Source organism: Trichinella spiralis (genome assembly GCF_000181795.1).
Source record: "Trichinella spiralis strain ISS 195 chromosome Unknown Scfld4, whole genome shotgun sequence".
Taxonomy (NCBI): domain Eukaryota; kingdom Metazoa; phylum Nematoda; class Enoplea; order Trichinellida; family Trichinellidae; genus Trichinella; species Trichinella spiralis.
Genome location: NW_003526943.1, coordinates 9,320,761 through 9,347,575, shown reverse-complemented (window position 1 = coordinate 9,347,575; position 26,815 = coordinate 9,320,761). Strand labels below are relative to the sequence as shown.

At 30.4% G+C, this 26,815-nt stretch overlaps 9 protein-coding genes across 9 annotated transcripts; 4 read left to right on the top strand and 5 right to left on the bottom strand.

Moving 5' to 3' along the window:
* Positions 1-1,565: 1,565 nt before the first annotated feature.
* Positions 1,566-3,040, bottom strand: Tsp_02302 (deoxyribonuclease II family protein). Its single transcript, XM_003378059.1, has 6 exons — positions 2,946-3,040; positions 2,669-2,892; positions 2,444-2,614; positions 2,173-2,391; positions 1,877-2,109; positions 1,566-1,822 (listed from the first exon to the last, which is right to left on the bottom strand). Exons 1-6 carry the CDS (start codon positions 3,038-3,040, stop codon positions 1,715-1,717), a joined length of 1,050 nt encoding a protein of 349 aa, XP_003378107.1. The 3' UTR covers positions 1,566-1,714.
* Positions 3,041-4,062: 1,022 nt separating this feature from the next.
* Positions 4,063-4,567, top strand: Tsp_02303 (putative cytochrome c oxidase polypeptide I). The gene is made up of 3 exons (XM_003378058.1): positions 4,063-4,069; positions 4,136-4,323; positions 4,442-4,567. The coding sequence occupies exons 1-3, from the start codon at positions 4,063-4,065 to the stop codon at positions 4,565-4,567; spliced, it is 321 nt and encodes a 106-aa protein (XP_003378106.1).
* A 341-nt stretch (positions 4,568-4,908) lies between these two features.
* Positions 4,909-5,984, top strand: Tsp_02285 (hypothetical protein). The gene is made up of 5 exons (XM_003378057.1): positions 4,909-4,955; positions 5,045-5,165; positions 5,284-5,322; positions 5,638-5,712; positions 5,820-5,984. The coding sequence occupies exons 1-5, from the start codon at positions 4,909-4,911 to the stop codon at positions 5,982-5,984; spliced, it is 447 nt and encodes a 148-aa protein (XP_003378105.1).
* Positions 5,985-8,140: 2,156 nt separating this feature from the next.
* On the bottom strand, positions 8,141-10,488 carry Tsp_02286 (tetraspanin family protein). The gene is made up of 4 exons (XM_003378056.1): positions 10,322-10,488; positions 10,059-10,227; positions 9,561-9,597; positions 8,141-8,817 (listed from the first exon to the last, which is right to left on the bottom strand). The coding sequence occupies exons 1-4, from the start codon at positions 10,486-10,488 to the stop codon at positions 8,141-8,143; spliced, it is 1,050 nt and encodes a 349-aa protein (XP_003378104.1).
* Positions 10,489-11,634: 1,146 nt separating this feature from the next.
* Tsp_02287 (hypothetical protein) lies at positions 11,635-12,507 on the bottom strand. Its single transcript, XM_003378055.1, has 6 exons — positions 12,316-12,507; positions 12,216-12,281; positions 12,066-12,176; positions 11,847-11,950; positions 11,725-11,818; positions 11,635-11,688 (listed from the first exon to the last, which is right to left on the bottom strand). The coding sequence occupies exons 1-6, from the start codon at positions 12,505-12,507 to the stop codon at positions 11,635-11,637; spliced, it is 621 nt and encodes a 206-aa protein (XP_003378103.1).
* A 359-nt stretch (positions 12,508-12,866) lies between these two features.
* On the top strand, positions 12,867-13,210 carry Tsp_02288 (conserved hypothetical protein). Its single transcript, XM_003378054.1, has 2 exons — positions 12,867-12,965; positions 12,989-13,210. The coding sequence occupies exons 1-2, from the start codon at positions 12,867-12,869 to the stop codon at positions 13,208-13,210; spliced, it is 321 nt and encodes a 106-aa protein (XP_003378102.1).
* A 153-nt stretch (positions 13,211-13,363) lies between these two features.
* On the top strand, positions 13,364-16,313 carry Tsp_02289 (conserved hypothetical protein). The gene is made up of 7 exons (XM_003378053.1): positions 13,364-13,475; positions 13,906-14,041; positions 14,731-14,936; positions 15,352-15,434; positions 15,497-15,717; positions 15,801-15,877; positions 15,946-16,313. Exons 1-7 carry the CDS (start codon positions 13,364-13,366, stop codon positions 16,311-16,313), a joined length of 1,203 nt encoding a protein of 400 aa, XP_003378101.1.
* A 486-nt stretch (positions 16,314-16,799) lies between these two features.
* On the bottom strand, positions 16,800-18,373 carry Tsp_02290 (conserved hypothetical protein). Its single transcript, XM_003378052.1, has 7 exons — positions 18,364-18,373; positions 18,090-18,301; positions 17,881-18,012; positions 17,496-17,592; positions 17,133-17,195; positions 16,977-17,059; positions 16,800-16,916 (listed from the first exon to the last, which is right to left on the bottom strand). The coding sequence occupies exons 1-7, from the start codon at positions 18,371-18,373 to the stop codon at positions 16,800-16,802; spliced, it is 714 nt and encodes a 237-aa protein (XP_003378100.1).
* A 2,256-nt stretch (positions 18,374-20,629) lies between these two features.
* Tsp_02291 (diphthamide biosynthesis protein 1) lies at positions 20,630-25,712 on the bottom strand. The gene is made up of 19 exons (XM_003378051.1): positions 25,599-25,712; positions 25,388-25,456; positions 25,069-25,264; positions 24,821-25,006; positions 24,371-24,453; positions 24,139-24,315; positions 23,873-23,947; positions 23,433-23,537; positions 22,813-22,826; positions 22,646-22,754; positions 22,431-22,500; positions 22,018-22,358; positions 21,809-21,930; positions 21,682-21,750; positions 21,601-21,618; positions 21,338-21,494; positions 21,207-21,289; positions 21,059-21,137; positions 20,630-20,767 (listed from the first exon to the last, which is right to left on the bottom strand). Exons 1-19 carry the CDS (start codon positions 25,710-25,712, stop codon positions 20,630-20,632), a joined length of 2,205 nt encoding a protein of 734 aa, XP_003378099.1.
* Between the last annotated feature and the right edge of the window lie 1,103 nt (positions 25,713-26,815).

The following is a 26,815-nucleotide window of genomic DNA, read 5'->3' as shown; positions in this document are numbered from 1 at the left end:
TGCTCATTGATTCAATCTTTCATTGTGATTAGCTGTAATATTTTTTCATTTCATTGGTTCAAATGTTCAATTTAGGATTACGTAACTTTAATAGTAGTGACGTAACATAAATAGTGGAAATATTTATTATTCCAAAATTTTATCTTTTGTTTGAAGTTTTGTCATTCATTGAAATTTTGGTTATTTAAATATATTATTTGTGGTGAAGTTTATACTTTTTCATGATCAGCATTCCCGAAAATAATTTTTATCATTATTCTATATTTTATTGTACCAGAGTGACGTCATATCAAATGCGATAGTTCAAACGATACAAAAATAAGTTAAATAGTGATTTTAATTTTTCACTACCCAACAGCAACAACAACAACAGTGAAGAACAGCCAGACGTTACGTCTTAGCTCGCAATTTCACTGAATTTTACGCATGATTTCACGCATATGCCTTTGTCAAACATTGTTCGCGTTTCCCATCACATCACATATGTTAGTTATAGCAATTTTAATACAAGGGGAAAGACAACAAGTGATAAATTGTCCACAGCTGCAATTATTGCTTTTTGCATTTCATACGCTGCTGTGACTTCTGATCATTTTGAAAATGTATAAATGATACTTCACAATGCTTTTTCTTAAAATGATCCAGCGAAGTTGGTGTGCAAACAAAGGGACAAAGTTTATTTCGAATTTTCCAAGTAAACAGAACACAGAAAAAGTAACTCCTTGCCAGTTCCTTCATTCAGGCACTTCTTTGATGATCCTCATGACTTTGAAAATGTGAATGAGTAGTGATCGCTTCTGCTTTAGCGGAACAACTCTATTCCTTCCAGTCAAGCATTATTCTGCATTGAAATTTCTAGTTGTTGGCGATAAAGTAGTTTAAAATTTTCTTCCTAAATTACATTTTGTTTGACCTTTCATTCCATGCTTTCATTCCATTTATTCAGTTTAGAATTTGTTATATGACAGCGTCCTAAGTGGCATTCTAGCAATATCACTTGTTTCTATGATTATTCTTTCATTTGACTCTAACATATAAGCACTGTTAGAGGTGGAAAAAATCAGGATGAGTGCGAGACATCAGAATTTTGGGTAATTCCTTTTTATATACTGATGTGGGTAAAAGAAAACTTTCTTAGCAGTCCCACGTTCTCACTTATTTTGTTATGTAATATTACCTACTAAACATTGCTTCGAGTTACAACTTTCATTCGAATTATGCCCAAGTGACGCAGCTTAAGCTCATTGGGAACCTCTGGCAGCTCACGAATGTCAAACTGAATGGAAATATTTTCCATTCCAAATACAATGTATTTTGATATACATTTATTTTAAAATTCAGACAGTACCATATCTTTCCGGAATTAATATATAGAATCAAAGAAACGGAAGCTATTACTTATAAAAAACAAAAGGAAAATTGGGATTAAAATTGTAGCAATGGAAATGTGAATAATCACACATCACTTATAATTAATAGATTTATTTCTTAATTTCAAAATGTCAGAATAAATAATAATGCAGACTGTGCATGAAATTACATTAGGAAAATCAAACAATGCGATATTTTTTGGGTGAATGTTCATTTATTTCAATGCAATTAACAGTTTTCCCGTGTATTAAAAATTATTTATAAAATTTTCAATTCACCGAAGAAGATTCCAACTTTTCATTGTACAAAATTAATTACATGCACAACAAACTGTGGAATTATATTAGGTGCATGCATCCAAGTTCTTCGTGGTGATCATCTTTCTGAACAAGGCCGCTGCTTCTGTGCTCAAAACGCAAGCAACGCTTGCTCCATGTTTTGCATCATTCGCCTAATTCATTTTCAATAGAGTAAAGGATAAAACAAAAAATAAATTCAATCATACCGTTCTTCCAGTATTGCTTAGGCATACAAAATCAGAATCTGACTTTGGAACAGACCATCTTGCACTGTCTTGTCCTATTGGAATTTCAGTATCTTTAACAGTTATTGGCCCTAATACATTTTCCACTTTTAATGTGCCAGCGCATGATTTTCTCAAAACAGTTGCAGTCGTTCCAGGTGTGTAAACTTGCATGGATTTTTGCAGAATTTTAACAACGTAATTTGAATATATATCTGAAAATACACAATTTTTTCTGTTTAATATATTTTTTTTTTATTTTCTGAATTCAGATGTACCTGATGAATATGCTACTGGTGCTGATGCAAATATTTTCACAGTTCCTGGTGGAGTCAAAGTTCTTATGCCATCACCAGAAGTAGATGCAGTTGGCTGATACTTATGCAATCCATTGACAAGTTTTTGAATTTCAGATGAATCGTAGAAAGCCTGTGTGGCTTGTGCTGCAGATCTCTGAGCAAAAAATACGATGGGTTGCTCATAATCAATTATTTTTGCTAAAATTGTTCATGACTTTTAATTTTAATTTAATAAAATAAAATTGTATACCAACTGCCCTCAAATTAACATCAGTATATGACATGCATAAAAATGCAGCTGCTTCCTTTGTGGTCTTCTCATGTGTAAACAAATCTCCTACAGCACCTGCTAAATTGGGAAAATATTTCGCTGTGTGTACCAACCAAAAGCCTTTATTCTGTTCTTCAGCCATTATTACACCTAAATAAGAAATCTTGATGTCATAATTTTAATGTGATACATTTTTTTATATACCTTTTCCGGGACTCATGGGAAGTTCAAATTTAAAATGTGGAGGATAATTGCTGTATGCTATAATATTTGTATTGGGCTTGGCTTGTGAAGAAAAATACTTGTCCATCGTAGAATGAATTGGTTGCTGTGCGTCATCAATATTTGCTGCAACTGTCCAGTCTGTTGCAGCAGTTGGTATAAGATAATGTGAAGATTTTCCTCCTGGCAATTTATAGACGAAAAACCTAAAAAGTAATATGAAATAGTTCGATGTATGATGTACTTAAATTTGCCTTACCAGTCCACAGGATTAGCAGCTTGAAAGCATTGGAATTCAACGGATGTTACGCCTAAGGGCAGGGTATATAAAGCCACAATATAAAATATGAGCATTTTTTAAATTTGTATCAAGTTCTATTCTGAATTCCATTTATATATAGATGTATTAATGTACTAAATAAACCAAAAAACAAAAATATTTTGAATAGGTATTGTCATGCTTTCTGTTTTTCGCTGCCGTTATCAGTTTCCTATTATTTAACAGTTTGCTGAGTTTGTGGTATAATTTTGAATATCCATTAGATTGTTGCATCTGCTTTCATTCAAATAGCTTCATAGTAATGTTCCTACATAAAGGAAATTGTTACATCAACCCTCATTTGGCAGCTAATTAAATTTGAAAATAAAAGCTTGTAGAAATGTCAGTAATAACAAATTCTTTGTTTTACTATTACGTCATTTTAGTTACAGCTTTTGGTCAAATCAAGTAAAACTTAAGTTTGCAATTCTTCATGCAAATACTACAGTACGCATTAGTTCAACAGTCAGGTAGTAAAGATAGCACGGTGCATTTACAAGTGTGAAAAAGATTATAATCAGTGTTTTAGCTCGCTGTTACAAATTTTGGTGATAGTTGTTTTGAACAGAATTTTAGTTTTATTTAATTGCATCATAAAAAATTTCTTTTGCTGCTGTAAATATTTGACCAGTGACGCCATATTACATATTATGCTGTTTCAAAATGTTTTATAGACATTTCTTGTAATTTCATTTATTATTTTGTTGTGTGTTAATTGCTTTCCACATTATTTAATATAATTTAATGTAATTTAATAATAATTCAATTCAATTCAATATATTATTTCATTATTTTACCACATTTATCTAATTTCCAAGCCACTGTTCAAATTAATCAGTAAATTCTTTATATTTATTGCCTTATAATGGATTCAACAAATTCACCTTTAAACGACCTTTTGAGTTTTCATGCAGAAAAAACCCCTGATGGGTCGAGATCTCCTGTGTAGCAACCTCAATCAGGACCACCTTATATATATGCGTAGTGCTGACGCAATGGGATTACTTATTATTTGATCGCATCTTCAGTTCTGATACCAAACGGTTCAAACCATTTCATGACAGGTGAGTCAGGGCAATAGCCTTTAGCAACGATAATTCTCAGTCTTACATGACTAACTGAATAATCAGCGTTGACAACGCAACTTCCCATCAGTCCAAATGGCTTACCGTGGAAACCAAACAGTAAGAAAGCAGACGCAGCTAACTTCACAACGCCTTCATTTTTTTCACTCGTGAAATATCAGTTACGACTTGAAGCTGTTATTATTGGTAAAACAACACCAACTATTTTCATTAGTAAAATATCATCAGTGGCTGTTTTTTGATTTTAAGTTATAAACATAATTATAATAATATTAACATCAGTATTAACATTAATATTATCTTATTATTCTAACAACTCTGAAAGTCATTTCTTTATTTTTATCATATTAGAATGGGGATGCTCCCACTTGGTCCCACTTATGTTCCCCCTTCGGTCCCACTGTTTACTTATTGGTCGTTGACCACGCTATTATTTCGGACCGGCAAGTCTTTGTCATATTGGTTTTCGAAAGTTAATTGGTCATTGATTCAAAACACCCCTTGGGATTATAAGTAATATTAGAGCATTTCAAACGTTCAAATAATCCATCATCGTCTTCGTAAATTTACTACTAGATGACCACATAAATAATGGAAATATTTATTATTCCCAATAAGTACATTTACAATAAAATCAAGTCGATCAGAGAATGATGGTTACAAAATATCAAAATGTGCTGAAGTTTATACTTTCTCTAGACCAGCANNNNACTTCTGACTATAGTATTTACTCCATGCATTACGCATTTACTCCAATTTTGCGTTATTTTCACGCTGTATGATGCTAGCATGAAAGTGGAAATTCTGCACTTCCAGACATGTTTGGAATAGTTGACCAGTCTGGAATCACGGAATCGGTGCTGCCGTAAACTTACCTCCTGTTCGCAGCGCCTCCTTTCCCTTCACCCTAATGTTTTTATTTTTGTCATCTTAGCATTAGTAGCGGTTATTTAGCCTCCTAGTTTGGTTAAGTCGTTATTACTACTGTTATGCTGTGGAACCTCATAAGCGGAAACAACCTTGCGCAGAACCTGCAGATCCACAGCATACATGCATACTAGGGTCTAAAAATAGGGTTTATCTTTTTGGCGCAAATAATCAAATCTACGAATGTTGAGGGTCGACTGTATATACATTACACAGAAGAGGCACTTGACGAATTATTTTGATTAACTTGATTTTTATTTATTCAGTTCAAAGTTATTCAAACGTATTTAAAAATTGTACCGATGGTTTGCATTATAAACTTAATATTCAATTGCACATTAAATGACATAATGAATAAGATACTTTCAAGTGGAGGGTGCTTTTTTTAAAAATATTTTTGTACATGGCATTTTTTAAATGTCTTGTAATTAAAAGAAGTGATTTAAATTTGAATGAAAAATTTTTTTCCAAGTTTAAATATCTTTTGTCGAAAATTTGTGATATAAAGTTTTGAAATTTAAAAAGAGAATGAAAAGTAACGTTTAAATAAAAATTAATTGAATATTTTAATTTTGAATTATATATATTGTATATGTATATGGAATATTATTTATTTTTAGAATTTTTTTGAAGATAATTCTTCAGTGGTGACCATCCTGCCGTCTTTAGAAGAGAATACTGAACAACTTTTGCAGGTTTTTACACGAACTTTTTGAATTTTTGCCAAGTTATGAATGTTTCCTGAGAATACTGGCTATTTCATTTCATTTCTTTTTGTTTTTGAAATTTTTACTAGTGCTAGAATTGTTTTTTTGGTGTAAGTTTAAGTGACCAAATAGTTCCACAATATAGCGCTGCGCTTATGAAATTGATCAGTATAGTAAAAGTGAAATACGAGAATCATTTTTATCACTTACTGGGAAGTAATCCGGTGTTGTATAGGGACAAAGGTGTGGTCAATAAGTGAGAGAAACTTATTGGCATCATTTAATTGCACTTTTTCACAGTTATATTTCCTAGTATCCTTCAGCGAAGTAAACTGTAGTGAAATGTTTAGAAATAAACGGCACTGATGATGATGGAAGCATTTTTGTTGAAAGTACCGATGACTACTAATTTAATGGTTTTCAGTGCAACATACGAACATACGATTAGTACTTTTACTAAATCTGACAGACTACTTTTGCTATTTATTTCAAGCTTGCTTGGATAAATAATTTTTTATATTTTTTGTTCATAATACTTTGCAAAATAGTTAGGCTGATATCTCTTTATCTGTTTTCCAGTTTTATTGTTATCATTCATTCTGCCTGCCGTTTGTTTTATTTGTTTTTGAATTTATTAGAAGTTTCAATCCGTTGTATAATTAGCCACATTTATGCTAGCAACTGAACAAATCATTTTTTCGGTGCATTTCAAAATTGCTTTGGGGTAATAATTTAGATTTCTTCATATTTTTATGATTGCTTTAAATAATGCCCCCTTACCAATATGAACGTGCAAATGTAAAATTCCTCAGAATGCTCGACTGGTGATGACGATGGTTTTTCTGTTTTTGTTAGAAAAGCATTTCGGTTCTTTGGTAAACGGGAATGAATTAAGTAGCATAATATGCATTTTTGGCATATTTCTGTGCCCCATTTCATTGAGCTAAATGTATCCTCTATAGTGTAGCACGTGCAGCTTTACGTACAGTTCAGGAATTCTAGAAATAGGATTATATGAATTTCAAGTTAGAAATGATGAAACGCAGGGGACGAGAGGCGTCAGATAGGCTCAAATTTTTGGTAAGAAAGCAAAATAGTTTATTGGAGTATAATTAAATATGTTTTATTTTGCAATTTTTTGTTCATAATGAATCGTTTAGAAAAGCGCCATCAATATGTCAACAGTTTCCACTGACAATTACGATATCTGGAAGAACGTTCATACAGAGTGTATACTGTTATGTGTAACTTTGATATTAACATTCCTTCTTTGTTGTCTGTTGTCATACATGATCGTTTTATTATTTTATGGTGTTTAATGTTATAAAAATGTATAAATTTATGTATATACTTTATTGTGAATGAAAAACAGCGCATTTTAATATTTTAAGTTGATTTCTTTTACAAAATACAGTCGGTCCTCGATTTGAGATCAGGTGATTGATATTATTGAAAGAAGCGGAGTAAATAAAAACTCGAGTTCTTTACATCTAGCGTGTCGATGACCATTAATGAGTGGATTCGTTCATAACAACAGCCAACAGATCGAAGTAGATCGAAAAGCCGGTTTATGGCAGCTGCAATCGCATGATTCCTGAACTGATGGTAAGCTTAGAACAGCCGCTCCCAGGCTAGCACAGTCCAACACACCGTGAGAAGAACGCAAAATTTGAGTAAATACGTAATGCATGATGCTATAGACGCTTACCGTGACTTATGCCTACATATTGTTGATGTACTGCTAGTTTCCTAGGCAGTAGTTTTTGTTTATTACTGAGCTTTGATTTTTCTATTTACTGTTGCTGTCTCTCTGCTTGTTGTGGTATCGGTCCGAGCGAATTTTGTAAAAAATGAAAAAAAGGAAGACCACTTTCGATAGCAATGCTTTTTAAAAGATTAAATGACAGTCCAGATAGTTCTGGCAAGCTTGCACATGGGAGCACACCCATGATTCAGAATGCTGTGTGTTCAATCGAATGAATAAAAATAATAAATTAAATAAATAAATAGATAAATATCTAACATTCAAATCAGTACACGTTCTGTGATATTCCATGCAATTTTTAGGCAATTCTGCTATATAATAAGCGGAGCGTATGAATAGAAGTGGCAAGCATTCGCAGTACCGCCGGAACGCATATATCGCGAATGTTGAGATACAACTATATAATTTTGAATTCTGAAATTTTTTCTATTCTGAATTTCTGATTTGATCAACTCTGAAAACAAAAATTTTACTTTTTTAATTGAAAATTTTTTTTATTTGTGGAAGCAAGCAGCTTTAATTAGCATTAACAGAATTACTCAAATAGTGGAATACTGTATAAGCATTTTTATTTTTTACTTGAAATTTTTAAATTCTGGTTAATAAAATTATAACAATAATGGTATTTCTGATAATTAATTAGCATTTTTTTCAATCGTTTTGGTAAACATAGCAAGCCATCATCCAAATCAACGTTTCAAGACATAACAGTGCCGTGCCACCAAAAAGTAGTGAAGTGAGAACAGTACTGACGACGTCACCTACTGCTGTCATACAACCAACAACTTCATTTTTTTCCGTGCAATTGCAACTTGATGGCGGTTTTTCAAAATCTTTACATCCTTCTGCACCACAGCATTGAAACATTATATGCGTAGCATCCAAAAGCTTATCCAATTCTGCATTGCCAGTATGATACTTTTGCAATACTTGCTTTTGAAATACAATCATAATGGAACTTTCTATCTTTGCTCTTTCAGATAAGAGGAAAAAGATAGCAGTGATCGAATAAATAATCGCTAATACTATAAATATGAGATGCATGATAAGAGAGCAGTCGTTTTTACAGCAAACGCTAAAAAATCCTAAAACACCACAAGTAGCAAGCACAGCACCAATACTGACAGTGTGATTAACATAGTAATAGAAAGAATTCGTGCTTATCAGCGTTTCTGGTTGATTTAATACGTTTTCTAATGCTTTTTGGATGTTTTCATTATAAGTATAAAGCGAAATGATCATTGCACCCACTCCAATTGTAACAAGTAGCATGTTAAGAAAATACAATACGGCTTCATCAAATCTGAATCTTTGCCTTCTGTTCACCGCTGCAAAAAACCAATACAAAAAAATAAGAAAAACCGAACTGAATTGAAAGTCAACACTACGTAGAAAATAATTTTATGACTAATTATTAATAAAATAAAATTAAAATTAAAAATTTTACCTTCAGTCGGAAAACCACTTTTCCTTTGGCTTTCCATCTCTAAAATAGTCATTGCATCGTCGGTCAGATATGTAATATGTAAGTGTTTTTAAAGTGAAATTTAAACGATAAACTTTTCAATGCATATTTAAACTATACAGTGCTTTAAAGTGCGCTCACTGCATGCAGAAAACAAAATAAAGTTTATAAACACGAAATAATATCATTATGAAAATAAATTGTATATTTTAATTTTTCAGAATTTATAAATAAGCTTAATAAATAAATTCTTTAAAATTTTATTTCATTTATTTAAAATTATTACGAGATTATGTAAAAAAATGATTTCAGTTTGTTTTTTTTTCAACCGTGAAGCAGTTGTACAAAATTTTTTATATTATTATTAGCTCATAAATTCAAACAATGTAAAAATAACCTTACATGATTATGAAACAACTATTTGTTGGTTTTGATAAAAATTAAGATCAGGCTAAATGAATTTTTATTAAAAAGTTATATATACAATTTTTTCTTATCAAAAATGTTATATTCAGCATTTGAATAGAAATATGGTCATAGTAATATAGTTTTAAAAATGTAATTTATTCTTTCATATATAATAAATAACCGAAAATACCTGCTTACAGTAAGACAACGGATTTTTAGCTGTGAAGTAGCAATACTGTTAATCATTAACTGAAAATTAACTGAACCCTTCTGATTTCAACCAGATTTTTCATTTTTAAATTTCAATGTTTACAAATTCATTTCCAACATATTGTGATACACTTCTTTCAGTATTATCTGATATTTTATTTTTAACATAAAATGTTCAATATAAAATATCAAAGTACATTACAAAAATGTTGCAATGTAAAAAAAAGTTGCATGTAGAAAAAATTATACATAGAAAACAGTTTAGCTATTAATATACAGAACAATGAAATTTTAATTTATAACTGTATTTGATAAAAAATTTCAGATGCGCAATGTATAAACAGTCTAATTTTTGTCTAATACCGGTCAAACGATGTGAAAGTTCTTCTTAGAAATATTTTCGACAAAAAAGTCTCTTTAATTCCTTTAAAATTTTCTTCTATAAAAAAAGATTTAGAAAATATTAATTACATAAACATTACTTACTTTACGCAAAACACTGGGTGTTAAAACACCTGGGAAAAAAACTAAAGTATTTCCTCTTTTTGAACAAATGCGGCAACCTTTCGGCATCAATTTGCTGATGCCAGGAATTAAATGAGGTTTCTTTATGAACAAAGCCGACAGTGTTTTAATTAAACTCATTGGACTTTTCCTATAAAATCAACAGAAAAACATTTGGCATATAACATTCAACATACGTTAAAGTTACATGCATATCACATTTAGCGAATTCCTGTAGAACTTACCTTTTTGTCATATAAGCCCAAATTGCCCTTCTAAATTCAATCCATTTTTTTGGTTGAGAAAACAGACATGAAAACACAACTTTTTCGTATTTAACAATATCCAGATTCTGAGGATTTTCATGATAAAGACGATAACGAGGTTGTAGCCATTCATGATTGACCTTCATGTCTCTAAATATTATAGCATAAATAAATATGAATACAGCTAATATTTATAAAATATGCTTTAAATGATAAAACAGACTGCAGGAAATTTCAATGAAAAAAATCAAAGCTACAGCTTCAAACAGAGATCAAAATGTCAGTTGAAGATGAAGCTGCCGTAAAAATGATTATTATCAACAAAAAAAACAAAGCAAAACAATAAGAGAAATTAGACAGTAATAAAACAGTAATAGTAAAATGTTAGAAATCGATTAGAAAAATTGATAATAATTGAAAAACATACTTCATTGAGTTAAAACGGAATCGATGCGCTTACAGTTTAATGTGCTAGTTGTTCTAATGCTCAAAGCCGCTAGCGCTTTAACTTGATTTTTTTTTCTTTACAGTGAAGAAAAAATTTACAGTAAATAATGATTTAACTGATTAGGTAACTCCTGAACATTATTTTTTTCAATCACAAGATGAAATTATATTTCTATACTTTGAATTGCGTTTTGTCCATTGTGGCAAAGAGCTTCAACTTCTTATTAGAAAGTTTATAATTTTTTGGAAAAAATATTTTAAATTACTTTCTAAACTGATGTTTATCTCTATAGCAGCATAGAAGATGCATGACAGCAGCATGACAAATTTAAAACTCTAAGGAAATGAGGGAATGAGTTTAATAATAAGCCGTGCAAGGATAAGTAATACTTCAAGCATTTTTAAAAAATAAGACCAATCACATTGTAAAATATTTAATAAATCATCGAAGAAACTTCTTAGTGTAGGGCTTTTTCTTCAGATTAAATAATGGTTGCTCACATGTAAGCAGCACGGCCAAAACAATAATGATATCATTGGAAATGCAAAATTATGACAAGCATAAGAAAACTATATTTTACATCGAAATGTTTTGCTATATTATATTTAAATTTTTTTAATTGGCGATGATTCATTTTTGATGTCGTTTCCAACATATTTACTTGGTTATTCTTAACTAAATTTTCAGTTTTTTTCAGTATTAAAAGAGTACACGACAGCATCAAGAATGAAGTATGAATATGAAAATGTCACAAATAATAATAACCCTTATATGGCCTTTTCATAGTATATGCGTATTTGGAATTTTGGGCTCTTTTAGACTCTAAACACGAAATGCCTGTTTTTCACCTTATTATTTCATTGAGTGCACTAAAATTGTACCTGTAAACCTTTATAGACTATATAATAGTAATAATAATTTTTAACATATAAACGTTTGTAGAATTAGAATGACCCGTATATGGAGGTACTGGGACAGTCGTAACAGTTGGGAAAGATTTTGTAGACGTGCTCTGTGCAGCACGGCGCCTGGCATAATTCACAGCATTTTTTTAACTTTCCTGTCTGTGGCTCAACTGCAGAAGGCTCAACACTGTTTGCACTGTGGTCGCATTTTATGGTGAGGTGTTGATATAAAGCAGTTACTAGTGATTTATGCAACTATTTATTAAACTGTCATAAATCATCATTAGCAGTAACATTTCACATTATTAGCACGCTGAAAATAATTGTGGGTGGATCTTGAGATTTCTGGGATATACTTGCAGGATACTACCCGCAATATTTTTTCTTCGCTATCAGGTACCTCCCAGGCTTGACACAGCGCAATATGGCAATCATGTGAATGAATCAGTGGAACAGCCAATGAGCAAAATGATAGAACAGCCTATTAGTGTATAGCCAATGAGAAAAATTGGGGGTAAACGTGGGCGGACAACCTAAGAATATCCCTCTTCGCGATGGGCAGGCTTTCACAGCTCATGACCAAATTCTCTAAATATATCTTAAATTTCATCTTGTCCAACATGGTGGGGAAACGGTCCTGATGTGCTTCCAGGTGGGAATTTACATTTTCCATGACCAAGTAAGGAAGGCAGGTCAAACCAAAACATCCACGTAAAACAATACGTAGATGGAGAACTTCCAACCTCATCCCTTCTCCAGAGAAAGCGGCAAACGTCATGATCTCTCTCATGCAGACCAATTTGCAAATACATCTTTGCGATGTCTGACTGAAGGGCCACTCTGACGGAAGCAGAGGAGGATGCCCAATAGATCAGCCTGCACATTAGGTCTTATCTTAAGGTGTAGCGGAATCATCCCAACCAAGCCCAGTGCAGTCGCTACCCAGACCAGTACCTTTCAGACCACCAACAGCCCATCCCATCCTCTCCATTTTCGAACCAGGATTCTTCGATCTCTTTGCGACTCCAGACAATTAGACTTGTTCCTGGAGAAATCACAAAACGCTGGTAGATCCGCTACCAGACCTTCCAAAGGGAACTGGCATTGGACATCGATAAGTGACTAAGCTGGATTAGCGGAAACGCTCATGAGCAGTAAAGCGATAAAAGAGATGGCGTGGAGTCCAGCCCTCTTTTTTATCAAGAGATACTTGGCTTCGTTTTCGGTGGTAAGAGACGACGCGGCTTCACAAAATGCGATGAGCGCCGCCGTAATTAAGTACATGCTCCGCAGATGAGCTTATTAACGGAAACAGGCAAGGAACTTATGGAGGCAGTCGAAACGCCAGTATGTGGTGACTGTAACCACTCGAGGGAAATGGCAGAAACGACAGAATTTACCGCGGGTGGGAGTTGTAGTGCTGGTGAAAGATTGCGACACTTTAAGTGTCCACTTGGCCGCATTGCCGAGGTCTTCGTTGGAGCTGATGGCGTGGTGCGGTCCGCTAAAGTTTAGACCGCGACTGGGATAATCTGAAGATCAGTCCGTTCATTGGTCTTGATAGAACTTTCTAGAGATTATGGGCTCTGCCCATCAAGTGGGAGATGTTGGAAATTTTCTCAATGGCAACGGAGCCTACTGCCTAAACGTGAATAAAACTATGGTTAGATGCTGATTGTCGCTCTGACCACCCGCCAAATAAAACGTCCACTAGCTTGCAGGCGACAGCGTTTTTGTCGCCAACATAAGCTTTCTTCAATTACCGTGCACCCAATCTTCAGTTTTTTGTGCAGTATTTGTTTAAATTGTTCCAAAGTGAAACAAGTCAACATCCTTATTTTAAAATTTTATTTTAACTGAATTTTTATAATTTTCTTACTATGGTTTAAAATAGTTTTTTACTGTAATACATGACAACATTTCTACTTGTTAATCGTATATTATTACAGTAAACAAATCTTTTAAGTGATGTGTTGTGTTGATTTTTTTTCAAAAATTTTTATATAAATGCTTTATTGAATAGTAAATTATTTGTGATACGTTTTAGACATTTTTTCCTATGCCATTTTCATTAATTGGTCGTATTTTGTCTGAACGAATCGTCACATTGCGTACAATATCATGTATGAAATTTTGGTGTTAATTAACTATATATAAGTATATCAATATAAGTATAACATTTATTAAAATGATATTTTGTTTGTTAATAGGCCGGTATAAGAAAAAATGGTATCGGGATTACATACGTGATTTGTGGGGTAGACGTGTGTTGCTTGGTCCTGATAAAGATGTACCGCGTTCATCATTTCCCAGTTGGTATGCAATTTTATTTCGTATTGTTGCATTGTAGAATTTCTTGGTCGATGTGCATTTATATTCTAGCGAATTATACCTTTTTGTTTAGTTCATGATGATAGTTTTTGAAATCTTTAAATGAAATTTTTTTTGTTTAGTGTAAATTGCTGTTCAACTTATTTTTTGTTAATAGCATGATTTTAGCATAGTTTCTATCAATTAATAGGAGACGATGAGCATATTTATTGTTTTTAATTAGTTTATAAGTTATAGAGTTGCCGCATAAGATTTTTTGTGTTTTATTTGTGTTTCATAGCAGTGTAAGTTGCATTTGAATTTATGCTGCATTAGTGTTTTTTACACTTTTAAGCTAAATTTTATGGATGTAGCACACCGACTTTTGAAATTATTTTTTTAAGTTGTATTTTATGTCATGTATACTTTCTTACACCATTATTATTAAATAAATAATTTACTGATCTTATTTCAATGCAGTGAAGTGAGAGATTTAAAAGAATTTTAAAGAATGTTGGGATTTTATGTAACTTAAGAAGTAATAGCAATAACTTGGCAAAATTGATTCACATTTCGAGATTTGTTTGACTTTATGCAAACATAACAGCGAATGAAAAAAAATATATGTATGCGTTTATTGCGATAATTTATTCATCGTAATTCCAATAGTTTATACGAATGATATATGATTTAATGAAATGGAAAATTAAATGTATAAATTTAAGGAATTACAACGCAGAACTGTTTGCACTAAAGAGTCGCATTGGCACCAATTTAAATGATGATACTTTACGACGAGCGTTGATTGATCGATCGTATGTCATCAGAGAAATTGATGAACGGAAGCAGCTTCTGGATGCAAGCAGCAATGTAGAATTTGCTTCTTCTGTTTTGACTGATATTCAGGATAATACAGATTTCATAAGAAAAGGTTTTTCAAATTTTTGTTCTTTCTTATTTTGTTAATCATAAAGTTAGGAATTGAATTAAAAATTATAAAACGTAAGTTAATCTGAGGAAGCTCAGCTTATTATCATCTAGCTTTGATTTTGTGTTGTCTGTATTTTTAAGCCAAATTTTATGGACTCTTTCACTTTTCTTGAATTTTGATATTATTAAGGAGTGAAAGAAATTACTACATGTAATCAACTGTCGTTACTTGTTTCTTTGCAAATTCTCTTTAGGCATGATAATTGTATTTAGGAAGTGAATTTCTATCTGCTTATGTAAAGGCATATCTACGCTACCATCTTCCCCGTTACCCAGAAGAAGGAATTCAGTAATGCATTAATTGTATATTTTAATCGTTTGTTAATATTTTAATCATTTGTTTTGCTTTTTTCGAGCTGCCCATGATTTTATCACTTCGGAGGAAAAATTGGCTAAAATTTCCAGACAATTAGGGATTTATGATTTGTTGATGGCTGATGTAAGTATTGCCTGTTAACATGTGGTTGTTTGTTATGATTGGATTTTATGAAATTGTTGCAGAATTTTCCATATAATAATTCTTTGATGAGCAGTTCACTTCGATCTATTGTTGGGGCAATTTTATTCGATGGAAATGAAGCGGAAGCTGGATACTTTGTTCAAGATTTTGTTCTAACTCAACTAATCAACGTCGATATAAATGAACTGTGGTATTTCAAAGAACCTTTGAAAATATTAACTGCTTTATTGGAAAAAAATGATCGTGGCACTCCTGAACCTAGGTATTAGGTTTAATGTCGTTGTTTTTTTACACGAAATTATATTTGTACGTCAGTGCGATTATCATTAAAAAAATTCTTTTCAGAATTTTGCGATCGTCAGGTGAATTTACTGTAACACCGGTGTACGTGGTTGGAATTTATTGTGATAAAAAGTTGATTGGTGAATGTTAGTATAGATGTTAATTGGAAAATTGTGAATGAAAAATTATAAATTGTTTTCTTTTTCAGCTGCAGGAGAAAGTGTGTTGATTGCTACAGAAATGGCAGCCAGGGACTGTTTGAAAAATCTTTGGGGCTTGACGGAAAAATCAATGAAATTTAAATTTGGTGAACAAGGACGACAAATAGATTTACATGATTTTTATGAGATGCCAAATCAGTCGTTAAATTCGCAGTTAAATTTCAAAATTGAATTATCGGACGATCTGTACAAAGAACCATTGACTCCGCAACAGTTGACAATTAAGTATAAAAGAGAAATTGAAAAAACTATTGGCACACCATATCGTAGACGTCTTTGGCATTTCTTTTATCCTGGAACTCTGCACAAAACATCTCCTAGACGTTTCATTGCCCCTAAAGCTAAAACTATTTAGTGTGAAAGTGTTTTTGTTGTTTAATGTAAAAATAAAAATGGATACTACTAAATGTTTCAGTTATTCTACTGATGCAATTTATGATAAATAATTTGTGAACATTTAGAAATTTGAATTGTTTAGCACTTTTAATAAAACTCCTTTTGCCATTCAATAATTGATTTAGTGTAACAATAATGCAATAACATTGTAATAGTGACAATATTTATTGGACGTGAAATAGTCATTTTTACATTGCATTTTTTTGTAAAAATAATATTCTTATTATAAACACATGAAAGACTTGTTGCGCTTTTTCATTCATAAATTTAATAAGCATCCAAAGTATAGCATGATACTTAGAAAACTTCACTTTCATTGAATAATTTAAGACTATTTAGTAGTAGAACATACTTGAATTTACATTCAGCATAAGCAACGGCTAATAAGCATTACGTGTAAAGAAATATTTATCAATAATAATTTATAATAATAATAAATTTTCAATCAACAAAGAACTTCTGATGTTTTCGTATCATAAAACTTATACTGAACGATGCATTTTTGCGTCACTCCCGTTCCATCACACCTTTCCGACATACTCTTATATGTTTCAAATGAATGCTAAAAAACAAAAATATTATATCCAATATACTATAAAATTAGTTAAACCAATTGACTTACTGAAACTGTTTTACAGTTTGTCTTTTCTAAAGTAACATCAAACGTGGTCAATATTCCTCTAGTTGCACCCCATTGAACAGTTACTAATTTTCTATATTTTTTTGACTTTTCCCTTTGGTCAAAGTCAAATACAGCTTCTTGGACTTTTTCTATTACCTTCGGATTCGTACCATCGTACTCTACAAACTTTCCTAGCTGTTGTTCTTTTTTTAGTGTAACCTGAAAATTTAAAAAAGATTAATTCATTAATCAATAATACATTTAATCTTGTTCTCATTGAAAATTATTGGATTTGGTTGTTTTCTCAGTCCTGTATATTGGTAAGAAAAATGCCAGAAAGAATATTCGAATGTTGCAATTGATACTTGTAAGAATTTAAAAGCAAATTTTTGTAAAAGAGTAATTGTCAAAAGGCAAAAGTGGCCCATCCAAAGGCCATGGTTGCTTTGAAAGAGATGTGACAACTTTGACGTTACAATTAGCATATGAATTGCCCAATTTCTCAACCTGAACAAAAACCTTGCAGCTCAGATAAAAGTCGAACGACACTACGACTACGAATAGGATAGCAACAATTCTGAATTTTTATTGGAAGGAATTCCGTGGTCACAAATGCCTGTAACATTTTTCAGCCAATAAACAGAGCTGGAGAAACAGCCAATGAGAATTTTGGAATGAAATTTTCTGAAAGAACCAAAAGTCTCTAATAATAATACCAACCGTGATAATTATTACAACTTTTAATTTCATTAAAAAAATTTCCCTTTAAAATTTCAATAAAAGAAGATGCATTTAATGCTGATAAATGAAATTAGAATGAACTTCATTCGAATATCTTAATCGCTCTATGATTTTAAAGATTATTTCATTATGTTGGTATAATGTAAAAAGTTTATTCTTTTACCAATGGGACGCGGCTTTCGCATTTCACTTCAGATAATAATGGATTTCCAAAATAATACAGAATTGTGCATTTTACAGGATCTGATGTTGGATGGCAATTTTCTGCCACAGCTTCATAGCTTCTATACGGTGACTGAAAATATGGAAAATTGAGAAACATGTTTAATTGTCAGATGTCTCTGATGAGAATGTAATTTAAAAGAGACATACACCTGCAACGCGGCAATTAGAATCTGCTACATTTGCTTGAAAAACAGTGACTGTTGAATTTCTCACAACTGACGCAACTTGAGTCACAATCTTAAACAGACCAGACAATTCTTTTTGAGACACTCGAAATAAAACTTCCCCAGCTCGGTTGGCAAGATATGAGCTTTCTGTAGAAGCATCTTCTCCATTGCATTGCAACAATGCTACAGTTGCTAAAATGATGCACTTTTTCAAAATATGCATTCTAATTCTTAAATGTCAGAAACATGCGCACCAGGTGCCATTTTAATTCTTATATATATATATGCATATGGTTATTTATTTATTTATTTATACATATAACACAGATATGTTCTCACGTTTGCACAACTGCAAAAATATTATTTAATATAAATAATAATATTAATAATGACGTATCATATTTGCATTCATTTATTGTTTATGTAAACATTTTTTCTAAACAATTATTCATTTTCAAAATTAAATGCATTGCATCGCATTTATTTAAAAAAACTAAAATATTTTTCTTTATCATGCATTGAAATTTCTATTACAGAATTAGATATAAAAATCATTTCTATGAAAGCAATTTAACTTCCGCATAATATCAAAACTTCATGATATTAAATGATTATTTTAAAGCATTGATTAATATCGTTGTAAATTGCAACTAGAAGCGTTCTTTTCTACTCTTAAGAATCATTACAGCAGCATGATTGTTAGCATACAATTTGATTTTTAATAATAATGTATGAAACTTTTAAAGCGTTTTCATTTAATTTTTGCAAATTCATTACTTTCAGGAAATTATATAAATCTGTGATCTTTTATTTCAAAGTCTTGTTTAATAGGTTATTTAATTTTATTATTTTTTAAATTCATATAATTTAATTTTCAAAATGGAACCCTTTCATTTACTCAAATAATTATTGTTAGTTTACTCTGATTCAGCTAATATGGCCAAGCCTAAGAACATAAAAAGAATGAACTAGATAATTGAATGCTGTGATCATTTGATGTTCAACATATAACGTATCAGTAAATTTCATTCTCAACATGAAAATGGTTATTGATTAAAATTTGTAATTAGAAAAAATTCCAACTGATTTTTCGAAACTGACTGATTCTGAAGTTAAAAAAAGAAATTAATGTGAAAATTACAGTATCAGACTTATTATAACATAATCATTTATATTAATACAAAAAATAACAGTAAGTTGTGTAGTCTCCTTTATTTAAAAAAATGCTTTAGCTCTTTTTTCTGAGCATTATGTCACTTATGGATTACACCATTTATAAAATATTCTATGAGAGTGATTTTCTAAACTTCTGTAAAAAGTGTTTGATGCATTGCCAATAAAAGGAAAAACAAACTTTTTTTTCATATTTTGTATATAATTATTAGAATTTTTCGTTCATTCTATTTCACAGAAGCTTTTATTTTATTATGATTCCTTTTATTCATATTCATATTTTTCTTTAATTGCAGCATATTTGTAATCTTCAAAAATGTATGTTTTGCAACAATAAGCATGAAACATTGTGCTGGATGCAGCTTTTTATGCATATTTCAATACTTGCTTAATGTTCTTTGAATTTCAGCAGATAATGTTATGTTGAACCAACAAATTGTTTTTGAAATAACAGATTTCATACATAAAAATTACACCGAAATTGTAAATAAAAAATTGACACAACTTATTTATTTGTATCGATGCTTTGTTCACAGAGGATTGAAAATATTTACAAAGTATGTTACAGCCTTACAATGCAATTATTAATTTACCTCATGTAATACCTTAATAATAATCATGGAATGCTTACAACTGACTCTTAAAAAAATATTCTTATTTGCTTATTTTCTATGCTTGCGTGGCTGCACAATATGAATCGTTTTTGTAACTTTTAACACAAATTATTTAAATATTGATCCGTTGATAACAATGCTCATTTGATAACTTTTTTCCGTGAAATGAAGTTCTTGCTCTCGAAAAACTATTTTCATTGTCACTGAATAACATTTGTTGAAAACTGCAGTAAGCTCATGTATTAATTTCCTGTGCAATACTTCATTATTAATTTATCATATAATTGTCCTTGTGGAAATTTATAGATAAAAAATATTATTTATTAAATGAATTAATTCTATTTCATTCTACCATGAACACAATTATAATTCATTTTTACAATTTTTACAATTGCTTTTTTTAATATAAAATATTAAAATTTAAATATATGCTTTAAAATAAAAAGTGAATAGCTTCGGAAATTCATATGGAAGAACTGAAATTTCTTCATGATGCTACATATTACTAAAATCACGAAAAATTTTGAAAAAAATAAATGGTTCATTTTGAAAAATATCATTTTAGATAAAAATTAAAATGTAATTTAACCTCAATGTTAATTACATTTACAATTAAATATTTGCATTGAAAAATACAAGAATAGACAAAGAAAACTTATTTAAATAAAATACAAAATCCTCATCGCACAATCAGTGACATTCTTCGATGCTTCAAAAAATGTTATTATTTTCTTCACTTTGTACACCGCATTTTAACACGCTGTTTGGTACGCCTGCCAAAATTGTTCGTCCAGGGACCAAGACTTTCAAATGCATAGTAGTCCATTGGATATTGCTTTTGCCATTTTATACCATCCATTGCAACCATTAACTATAAAAAAATATGCATTTTTATTCTTTAAATTATACCTTGAATCACAACAAATTATCTTTATATATATAAATATTAAAATAGATAAAAGTAAAATTTACAAATATATTAATATAAAAGTATGATATAATTTTTATAATGTACTTTCTGTAGCGTTAAATGGCTATCAGAAAAACAATAATTTTAGCCCTTGCCATGCTGATCAAACATATGCGACCAGTTTGGTAAAGGGCTTAATAGTGAAAGAAAAAATCATTTAAACTGTTTCTCCTTCGTGCAATTCATACATACTTCGTAAGGAGTAATAACTGGCTTAATAAACTGTAGACCCCAATCAATAGACAGCCGAGGACAAGCAATCTGAACCCAACTAAAAAATTATTTAAATTATGAATAAAATAAAAACAAAAACAAACAATACCATTCGATATTCTTGAACCTGGACAATTTTTCCAACGAAATTTCAGACATAACAAACTCAAAAACTTCTCTGCATGAAGCCAGTAACTGATCACGAACAGTCTGCAAATGGTTGTATCATACCAACCGTTGCATAAAAACCTCACTTACCTCCATTATTCTAATATTTCCTTGTCTTCCCAAAGCACCACAAATAAGACCAAACTTTTTACAATTGGAAGCCATTTCCACAGACAGACGGCGTTGCTTTTGCATTGTCTTATGATCGTAATGTTCTCTGAAACATTTTTTCCCGTATGGATCATACCTACAATATGAAAATTAAAATGCTTTCACTGACGCAAATTATTTAAAATAGAAGAATGTAAAAAACCATAAAGAAGCAACATCTAATATTTTCTAAAAATTCTAACTTTTCGCATGATATAAAGCTAAATAAATAAAGTAATAAAAAATATTCATATTAAGTAAAACAACTGTTAATAATGGCATACTTAAATGCAGGTACGTCTGGATTGGCAATCATAACAGACTCAAGATGAAATCTTCCGTCTCCAACAAATCTATACAAAATTAAAGTAAAATACGTGACATTATTTAAAAAAATTCGAAAACTAATACATTACTGCATCCATATTCTCGTTAAATCTTGGTGCTGTACATCCTAAAACTTCACCTGGCGACAAAGGTGCTACTTGTGGTAGTTCAATCTTGAAATCGTTTGACAGTGCTTTTCGAGCTGCCTAAAAAATATTAAATTGCAAAAAATGAAAGAAAATCCAATAAACTTTTCATTAAATACAGTAATCCAAACTCAATATAATGTATACCTGTAAGCTGCTAATGAACTGAACAGTGCTGACAAGTGCAAGTCGACTATTAGGATTAAAGTTATGTCGAACTGTATCAATAAAGTGACCAGTATCGAATTTTATCGAAACAAAAACGTAAAGCACTGAACAACCAGTCGTATCTTGAACTGGAATTAAACAGCTATGACCATAGTGCACCAACAGATCACAGTCGAAAGCTTTCGCTGCGTAATCATCAACGCAACAAGCACCATAAACAACATCACAAGAAATTACCGTCTCACAAGGACCAAATTCTTCAAGAATATCCGCAATCAAACATGAAAACAATAGCAATCCTTCCGGAAATTGCAGATAAACTAAAATCAATTCACAAAGCTTTCGTGATTTACTTTACACTTGATTCACAAGTCACGATAAAGCGAAGTTACCTCGTTTGATTTTTTCTCGTCGTATTTTCCATATAGTTTTATGGATTTCAAAGTCATAATTCGAAGGAAGCTAAAAGAAATGTACTGGTTTACACGTTCAGTAAATACAGTTAACTAATAACAGAAAGTGAACATACACAATAAGCTAAATGTGCTTAAGCATTTTATTTCATTTATTTAAATTTAAAAAGCTAATTATTTCTGACAGAATACACTATACTGCTTTTATTTTGTAAAACTTTCCTCACCATATTAACAGCAGCATTCAATCTTTCATCTTCCAGAATTTCTACTGGAATTCCACGTACAATAGAGCGACGCATGCTGAACAATACAAAACTTGTAAAAAAATTTATCAAATTAATAATTCATCATAATTAACAAAAAGCTTTGTTTCTTAAAATAATTTTAAAATAATTTTCCCAAAACAGATTATTAAAACCTTCATAGTAATAAATAACTGTGCGCAACATGATTAAATACCATATCAGGAAAGTAGGTACAATGTTGTAAGATGATTTCATTGCAACCTTACTTTGTCAAACATTTTGAATAAAAAACTTTTATTTGAAAAGTATAATATAATAGTTTGTAACTTTTGTGATTTTTTTAAGTAAAATTTTATTATTCCTATTTGATTCTACATATCTGACCAAACAAATTGTTCTAGACAATTTGTGAAATATAATTCCACAGTACTTACAGTGTGTTTAAATTCTATAATTTTAGTCTGATTAGTGCACAGGAAACTAACTTCCAGTTATATTTCAACAATGATAAGTAAGTTGGAACTTATTTTCTGCTGTAACATGAACTGTTAACTTAAGCTCTGCATGCATTTTATTTATTTTATTTGTAGCTTTTGCTTTTCAGATTTTTTGAATGTCAAGTACCAGATATTATTTTTATAAGGCAAATTTTGATATATTTTTAAAAGTTCTGCAAAAACATTTCTTAAACACCACTATATATATATTTTTTTCTTTTATCTTCTTAGTTTACATTATGGGAGTATGATATTGGTGTATCACTTATGAATGTATAGATATAAATTTTTTGTGTTGTTGACAGCTGCTGTTCATGCAATCCTTTAAACAACTGCTGTCTCTTAATAAACAGTAAAAACGTAGCACTCATTTTAATTATGTTAACTTCAAATTAAATGTATGTTGATAAAAAAATATTTACCTTAAAAAGTATATAAATTTTAAATATTGTTTATTTTTAACTAAAATTGGCTTATCACTGAAGACTGATATGCTTGCTATTTTATGAAAAAGTTCCTAACCAGGTATTAAAATTACTGAGTAGTTTCATTTTTCGATGAAACATTATTGCAGAATACATGCATTTATTGTTTACCAGCACTGAATTTAGTTTAACAATCATAAAATATCTTTTAAGCAAATATAAAATTATGCAGCAGTATCAGATAATCAGACCAGTACTTCTTTTGTTTCAATAATTTCAGATTTCTTTTCGAAAAGACATTCATTTCCAGAATCTGTAGTTGCTTTCTAAAATGTATACACAATAACTTTAGAAATTCTGTAGAATATGGAAATTTATCTGAATATATATCATTATATTATTAGCACATGCTTGGCTAAATAAATCACAAAAGAGTAGTGTTATCATAAAATGGTCATTCAAAATTTATGATGCAATATTTGGAAAAATTAAATGTATTAAAAGAAATTATTATTACTTCAAACTCTGGCTGCAAAACGGCCATTGTAATTCCATGCTCTGAAAAGAAGGACTTGATGGATTGAAAGTTTTGCAAATAATTTTCTGATTTTTTAAATCGCATGTGAACGCTCAAATTGAAGTGATTTTTTGTGTCCGCCCATACGTGAAGCTGATGAAACTTTTCACCAGGAAACTATGAAAACGGAGATTAAAAACATGCAGTTTTCTGTGCATGACATAAAGATTACCCGTAACTTGAACTTGCTTTCAAAATTTTCCAATTTCACCTCTTTAGGAACCGCCATTAGCAAGACAGATATATAATCAGCAGCTTAAATTATTTAATTTGCATTAAAAGTATGGTAATAAAAATTATCATAAATTTGTTTTTTTTAATTACCCATGATCAATATTATTCAACAAAAATGTCGATAATGTAAATTATAATACTTGAAAATGACATTATTAGTTAAATATTAAATTAAAATATTAAATTGCTCAGATTATATTTTATTAATATTATTAGTTATGAAACAAGAACTTTCAATTTGTTTATTATTTTTTGCATGAAATATTGCATTACAGCAATGATGCTGTTGTTATTATCAATGTATTTTAGAAAGTCACTGAATAATCTCAATTATTAGCAATTTAATAAAGTTAATATTTAAAATTCGTTTAGAATTGTTTACAGTTACCTGATAAAATTGACAAAACTGACAAGATGAAACAAGTGCAGATCGTCAAAACTGGATCAAGCCATAGAACCAGATAACTATAGCCTAAATAGCGCAAAGCAGCAATGGTAAGTACGGCAAAAGCCGGTGATAAAATAAATAACGTTCGAATGGGAATAGTCGAACGAGAATAAGTGAGACCAAAATCTGAAACAAAAAAAATCATATATGTGAGAAATAATCAGGATGAATAAAATATAAATTGTTACCCAAAAATATCATTCCTATAGATTTGACAATAAATTCCACAAGCACTGTAATGAGCAGAGTAAAAGGCATGTGAATGTCAAAGTCGTGTCGATGAATTAGCATCTGCAGAGAGTGGATGATATTGACAACACAGAAGCCGACCATGCAAACCATACAGACAACAAACCACATGGTCATAAAACGATTTTTGTCCAACTTAAATTAAAACTACCACCATTAAAACAATCCATATGCATTTAAAGTAATATATTTAATCTCAATCAACTAATAATAATATGCATAAATGAGCAATTTGCTACTAGGAATAAGAAAATTAACTCTGCTTCGCATCAATCTATTATTATTTTTTGAGTGTATCTTTTTCATTGACTTCAATGTGAAATGGTCCTGAACATTTCAAATAAAATAATTTTCTTTGGTTTACAATGTATCATAATAATTAAAAGGAAGTTATTTACTAATTGTTTATTTTTTTAATCAGTTTTATAAATTAAATTTAAAATTGTAAAACAAGGATTTAAATTCCAACCTTATTGACGATGGTTTTCTTCCATACGTGACCAGCGCAAATCACGGCCAAATCAATTGTATGGCATGCTGCTAAACGTAGCGCAAGAGAATGAGCGTGTAAATAAATGATCATTTCTCCAAGAGAAAAGCAACCAAAAATTAATAAAAGTAAAATACTGTAAGCCTCTGATAAATGCTGAATATTGTAAAAAATTGACGCATCCATCTTGCAAAACATATAAGTATATATATATGCAATTTAATTAATGAAATACCAGCAAGGAAAAATGTAGCCAGGCAATACTAAAGCATGCATCTTATCACCATACTAGATGAACATTTGTTGTGCATTTCTTTATCTTTATCAGCAACTTTTGTTTATCTTTGTCTTTGATAAATATAGAAAAGAAAGTTCAATGCCAATATTTAATAAGCAGAGCAGTCAAATCATAATGAAATGTCAATGTGGAAACAGACATTCAATTAGAATTGATTGCTTTAAAAAATACCCTTAAAGTTAAACCGCTATTTATATTATAAAACTGATTTCCTTATTTAGAATGAATAAATTAAACTTTAAAAATTGAATAAAGCAATAATTATATGAAAATCCCGTTAATGTATGCAATATCTGTATTAATTGCTATGTAGCCGTTAATGTATATGAATGCACTTATTCTAAACATTGTTACAGCTTTCAAATTAATATTTCGAAATTGTAAATATTTGGAAATTTTTTAAATTGTAGCATGCAAAATATCTGCAAGTTTCAAAATGTATAAATTTAGATATGTACTAATTTGTAAAATGCAAAATATAAAAGTGGAATCGAAATGTGCACTAATGAAGATGTCATGAAATACTTAAAGAGTTTATTATTTTGCATTGTAATTCAGAATCTACTTTTAAAATTACGTTTCACAAAATTGCATGTTTAAACAGGTCAAATATTTACATTTTTAATCAACTTAAAAGCGGAAACGTTTTATCATTGTCACTTTATCTATTGCCGTTTGCGATGTAGAAAAGCAATCAAAACTTTCTTTTGACAAGTTTCTCTTATGGTAGTGGTCAATCAGTGTCAATTCGATTTCTATGAGCTGTTGAACTATATATTATTTATGTAAACTGCTATAATATTTTAACACTACAAATATTTTTTATTTTTACATCTGCGCAAAACATCCTAACATGTAGCATATGTAATTTTGCTGCTAAGTATATTCAAAAGACTAT